Source organism: Cyanistes caeruleus, chromosome 1 (genome assembly GCF_971803275.1).
Source record: "Cyanistes caeruleus chromosome 1, bCyaCae1.hap1.1, whole genome shotgun sequence".
Lineage (NCBI taxonomy): Eukaryota > Metazoa > Chordata > Aves > Passeriformes > Paridae > Cyanistes > Cyanistes caeruleus.
Genome location: NC_141701.1, coordinates 21,874,978 through 21,880,988, shown reverse-complemented (window position 1 = coordinate 21,880,988; position 6,011 = coordinate 21,874,978). Strand labels below are relative to the sequence as shown.

Genomic DNA, 6,011 nt, shown 5'->3' with positions numbered 1-6,011 from the left:
GCCAAGATTTTTATTACCATAATACAATATTCACTTTGTCTGCCTGTACACCCTTTCCTCTTGTACATCTATTACATGGGAACATGCCTGCAGTTTGCAGTAATTTTCCAATTAGAGTAACTAATATACCATGTGTAAGAATGGGCATTTGCAGAGTCTCTAAGTCTTGCTGTAACAGTTTGCTGATGTAAGGAAGACAGTCCAGTGAAGAGAGCAGCAAAAGACAAAACGGTTGGCTGGTGTATTTCCAGAATTTCTAGCCAAGTTCTTTCCTCTCAAGGTCAGCTCACCTTGTGAAGCCAGAGGTAACACAGACCCCTCCAGAAATCCATCCTCTCCCTTCCTTCAACATCTGTCCTCTTACACATTCCCATAAGCAGCTGGGACAAACTAGCTGTCGCTGCTTAGGGACAGACTGTGCTATCAAGTGTGGAATTTGGCCAAAACAGAGATGCAAATAATTCCTGGAGGAAAGATAAACTTAGTCATCTTGAGCAAGTTCTGAAGACTTTCTACCACTCCTTCCACCCACCACCTGAGCCTTTAAGTATTTCTACATTAATGAAGACAACTGAAAGTCACTGACATATGTATTTTATTTATTGAGTTGCATTAGAGTGCGCCATGCGCTGAAGTGTGTTGCACTTTACACTTCAGTGAACAAATAAGGTTCGGTCATCAAGTCTCCTTGATCTGAAGGGAATCTGCAAGATAAAAAAAGCTCAGTAAGTTATGATGGACAAACTTCATGCTGAAAGTAAACATATTAGAATGTCTGAATGCAAAGCAGCAAAGAGAAATGTTTATGCGGTAGTTTAGTCTAGAGGAATTCCCCGTTATTTCCTGATGCTTGAAGCTTCACACACCCTTCATGTGGCAAACAGAAGTGAAACATGGAACAAATCAAGAGCTGGAACAACTCTGCACAGCACACCAGATTCACTATATATGCTGCACTGTAACTGAATCAGTCTTGCTGAGGGCCTGCAGGAGAAAGGAAAGCAGCTTTCAGATAGGAGCCAGAGAGGAAACAAGTGGTGTAGGCAGCCTACCAAGGAAGGAAGAAAACCAAATTCAAATTGCTTCTCCCCATTATACTGAACACAATCCAAGAGCAGCTGTGCTCCATGACAAGAGTCATGAAAGTGGTTAGCACCAAACTCTGAGCCTCCCCCTTTATTCCATGGCTGAGCACACAGCAGATGCCAGATCTGCTCCCATTTATACCTGCACTTAATTTCCACTGTCAGTATCACCAGCAGAGTACTCACCAAGCAGATGAAACAGTGAATTCACAGGGAGGTGCCAAGGAGCCTCCATGCCCAGCAGGAACAGACGTGGTGTAGAGTGCCATGCTACCACCATAACTAATTAACTCCTTCCTGCCCACCCAACCCCCTCCTCAATTCTGGGACTAAGTACTGGTTCCACAGAAAGTATTCAGTGAGGTTAAGTTGTTACTTATTGCCACATACTCCAGTGAACTGGGAGATGTAGAGTGTGCATGATCACTGTAGGTAGCTACACCAAAAAAAGGCTTAAAATTCAAAATAGCTAAGATTTAAACTTCTGAGGCAAATGAAAATGTCTTCCATCTGTTCTGGGTACTTGTCCTTTTTTCACAGCCTTTACAAAACATTTGAAGCACTTGCATTTTTTTCCCCTTCTACTTTTGTATTCACATGCAGGCACAAGAAAAAACAACCTCTTTCTACTACGAAGTAGTGAAAAAATATCTCTTCTTATATGAACAGGCTAGGGAATAAGAAGCATCAGCAACTCAAACAAAATCACAAAAGATAATTTGTCTTCCACATTTTCTTTTGAGCCAGTACAATTAAGAAATGGAAAAATTGTTTAGGAAACATTTAATTTTAACAGGTGCACACAATGTGCAATTTTTTTTTAAGCTGCCAGTGGGAACACAGGCTGAGAGTGGAGCTCTATTTGTACTGAAATAAATCCTGCTCATGATTTGAATTAAATATTCAACATGCATCCTTGTTGACAGTGTTTGTTTCAAATGATTTTACCACCAGATGGCCCTTCAGAATACACTGATGAAGGCCACCTGACTAAAGAATGCAATTCCAGTGTCTAAAGAAGTTTAAAAGTGACCATATATTAGCCAGAGGACTGGACCAGAGGCAGAATTACCAAGATTTAAACCAGGTAAATCTATAATTTCATTATTTATCTTTGTTGCAGTCATAGCTAAAGAACAGCAGTATCCCGCTCTCACAAAATAAAATAAAAAAAAACACTACCAAAAGCTGGGATTGACACAAGCATTTTTTACCCTTTTTCTAATTTTTTAGAAGACATGGAGCTCTGAGATTTTTTACATAATTGTGTTCAGCAGAAATCAGATAGTTGGAGATTGTCATAGAACAGAATTCAGTATTCATAGTGTTAAGTACAAATCTTTTATTCAATCTTGCTTCTTCATGCAAACAAGCTGAGAAAATCCAGCTGGCCAGGATAATTAAAGCCACAGATTATCACGTAATGATCACAATATGAAAACATTCCAAAAGAATGAAAAACTATCATTCTAGATTAGTCTGAAGTCATTTTAGGAGAAGCAGAGAACTCAATGTAAAAATTTTGCACCAAGAAAGGGAGAGGAACTTTTTACTGAGTTGTCACATCAGCGTGTGCAGCTTAGTGAGTGTAGTTATTAATAACTACAACACAGTTGAAATCAAGAACTTTTTCCTGGTGTTACTAGCAAGGGAGAACAAAGCTGCGTAGTTTTCCTAGAACAGGCAGTGTCAAGTGCTAAAAAAAAGAGTATTGCAAACGAAGTTGTGTTCAAGTTCATACAATATGGCAAAAATGTGATTATTAGTACACAAAGCTGTATGCCATTGTGATTGTTTAATATATGTGTGTGTGTGTGTGTGTATGTATAGATGTATTTCCCCTCATGACTAGTTATCTTCCCCCTCTCACCAACTTCAATATACAAAATGATATGCAGAAGCTGTCTCTGTTTCTTACATTCAGATGCATGCTATGAGAGAATCAGCCTCTCCATTTTCTCACTCACTGTACCACCACAAGTATGTAAGCAGAAGATACAGACAGCCCCAAGTTAAGCAGTTCAAGATGTGACAGCATCAACATAACTGTGGAATCAGGCAAGTCTTGCAGTTTACCATTAGAGCTTTGTCTCCTCTCTGTGGTTATGTGAGGAGGACAAAGGCCTGGCATCATCACTGTCTCCTGTACCACTCAAGTTAAGCAAATTACCCAAAAGGTATTCAGGAGCTTCTATCCCACCTTTACTCCCCAGTTCTCCTGCTTCTTCACATTTTTATTTCCCTGAGGTCTCTTGAGTGCAGTTTGTATTCTTTCTCTTTGAAAAGCCCTTTCCATTTGAAAGAAAAGGAAAATCCCACCCCTCCCCTAAGCAGAAGCACAACATCTCATTGAAATCATCTCACTCCTGTTCTAATGCAGTGCAGTTCACTACCTGCAGATGCAGCTTACCATCACTTGGGCGGTGCACATTCAAACACACCAGCTGCCTTCATGGTTTCAAAGTCCTTCACGGGATCATAATTTTTATAGAACTCTGCATAAGCTCGTTTTCTGGGTTCAGCAACTCCAAACTGGAAAGAAACACACAGAAAATTAAAGTTTGCAAAGCTTTATGAACAGATTTTTTTCTGTTAGTTCCATAATTTCTATCAGTGGATATTAATCTAAAATTTTTAGCTCAAATTATTAAACATTCCTTTGTTCCTGTTAAAACCCACAGGTCAAGCTACCTGATCATTGGTCAGAAGAACAAATGTCTGCAGTAAAACCTTAAAAAGAAAGTCTGTTACAAGGTAGCACATCACAGTTTCAAAGAACCAAAACCACTCCATCTGTATTGATACTCGTGTGTCCAACATCCTCCCTGCTAATAGTTTTATACATAAAATATGTCATTATGGCAACTCTTGTGCCTGTAGGAAGCTGCAAAACTCTGACTCCAGATAAAAGGACTACATTACAGCTACACCATAAGTCAACTACATCTGGTAAAATTTTATAAGACTGCCAAGCCACTCTTACAGGTCACCAACATAAAAAGACACAATCCTCATTCCTTGGACATCCACTTACCTGAAGCACAGAGATATTCTCATAAAGCTCCCAAAAACGTGAAAAAAATTTTGAGGTGGGTTTGTACAACAGCATCTAACATGGGACAAAGTAAATTGCTGCTGAGATCCTTGTTACCTGCTCTAAATCTGGTCTGACAGTGTATTAACACTGGGGTGCCAAATAAGGTACTGACCCAGAGATTATTAAAAAATTATATTCTAAGTCTGACCACAAACAAGCTTGTCTACCTCTCAACAGATGTCTTAAGTACATGTGTGAGTTTCTGATAGACATTTGTGGCTCTGAGAAGTTGTGAAAAACCTGAAATTAACTTCATTTCTCATCACTTTTATCAATAGCTTCCTGAGCACTCAAATGCTGCCAACAGTATATGCATGAGTTCAGTGGGAAAACCAAGATCCCATTCTTCCACAGGAATTCACACTGTGTTGTTTGAGAGACAAGAATTATCTAATAAGAGCACTCAAAAGCAAAGTACTGCTCTTATCTTTATTAGAAGTCAAACCTGTAAGGGTGTTTTTCTGGAAACACAATGCTCCATTTCCACACAATACCTCAAAAGCAAGGACAGAAAGACCACATCAGGTTTTCCCACACTGATATCTATAGCGTGAATGATGAGTTTTCCAAATTGCTTAAGAGCAAGTTTCCTGAAATCAGCCAAGAGATAAAGTAAGATCTGGACAAGTCTCCCAAGTCACAGAAACTGTGGCAGACCTAAACACAAACTGTCTAGAGTTAATGTGCATCAATTGTGAATGGTCAAGAGCATTTTGGGACTAGGAGACTGAAGGTCAAGTTGTCATGAATTGCATGATCTTGAACACACAGAATGAAACATCAGATTATTCATATCCCTTCTTCAAATGAAGATTAGGAAGATTTATTTGTGCTTTGGAAACGTGCTTACAAAAATACATTACTAAACCTTTCTGATGAACAGCTCAACCCAATCTCAACAGAAAAATATTATGAATTCTTTAAATATTCCTGGTTTATAACTGAATGACACTACAGAGCCCACCTTGTACAAAGCCGCAGATGTCATAGATACCAAAAATGCCCCAAGGAGGTGAAACTTCATCCGCCTGGCCAAAAGGCGCCGCATTTGTGGCTTTGGCAACAGTGCAGCCGACATTATGACTGGATTTCCTGAAAGAACAAAGAAATAAGAGAATTTTGGGATACTTAAAATTATCTTCTGTACTACAGAAAGATCATTCTTTTTGTTTTGTGCAATAATCGTCTTCACGATACAAGCAACAGTGGTCCTGTGCATTTGACCTTCCAATGACAATATTTAAGAGACAAAATTCAAGGATAACCTATTTATGACACAATTCTAGTTAAAGTTCTTATATTTCTTACACACAGTATTTATGGAATCGAGACCGGCCTTCGTAGTTCACACTAAATCCTGCGCCCCCCGCAGAGTCTTCCCTCCCAGGCCTCCTGTTCTGGTGTTCACGTCAGAAGACATTCTAAGCACTACCAGGGACAGGCTGGGACCAGCCCCTCGCCGCTCCCCGCACCCAGGGCGCCCCAGCCCCGCGCTGCAGCCGCCGCCGCTGGGCCCGGCTCCGCCACCCTCAGGGACGCGCAGAGGTCAGGGGACCGTCGCGGGGCCGCGGCCGAGCGATGAGCGGTGGCTGGCGGCCCTAGGGATGGGGATGATACGGGAAGTTAGAGGGAACGAAGGGAGGAAGAGGGAACAGCGGGAGCCGCAGCGGGAGCGGGGAGCGACCTCACCTCAGCTCCCACCAAGGTCCTTCTGCGCCGCCGGCCGCGCTCCCGCTGCAGCGCCGCTACTCCGCATGCGCGGCGGGCAGGCGGCGTACGGCGGGCGGCGCGGGCCAAACCTGGCCGGGTGCAGCGGCCGGCGCGTGCGG

General features: G+C 41.8%; 1 protein-coding gene across 2 annotated transcripts; it reads right to left on the bottom strand.

Annotated features, from left to right (window-relative positions):
* Positions 1-578: 578 nt before the first annotated feature.
* Positions 579-6,009, bottom strand: COX6C (cytochrome c oxidase subunit 6C). 2 transcript variants are annotated; one of them, XM_086893458.1, is made up of 4 exons: positions 5,872-6,009; positions 5,147-5,274; positions 3,496-3,617; positions 579-704 (listed from the first exon to the last, which is right to left on the bottom strand). In XM_086893458.1, the coding sequence occupies exons 2-3, from the start codon at positions 5,258-5,260 to the stop codon at positions 3,498-3,500; spliced, it is 234 nt and encodes a 77-aa protein (XP_086749584.1). In that variant the 5' UTR covers positions 5,261-5,274; positions 5,872-6,009; the 3' UTR covers positions 579-704; positions 3,496-3,497. The 2 variants fall into 2 exon arrangements, with proteins under 2 accessions (XP_086749584.1, XP_086749637.1); XM_086893511.1 differs by lacking the exon at positions 5,872-6,009 and adding an exon at positions 5,491-5,780.
* Between the last annotated feature and the right edge of the window lie 2 nt (positions 6,010-6,011).

Coding starts and splice junctions, on each gene's coding strand:
- COX6C (XM_086893458.1), bottom strand. CDS start 5,260: ATGTCGGCTGCACTGTTGCCAAAGCCACAAATGCGGCGCCTTTTGGCC. Junction 3,618..5,146: donor CATCTGCGGCTTTGTACAAG/GTGGGCTCTGTA, acceptor GTTTCTTTCCAG/TTTGGAGTTGCTGAACCCAG.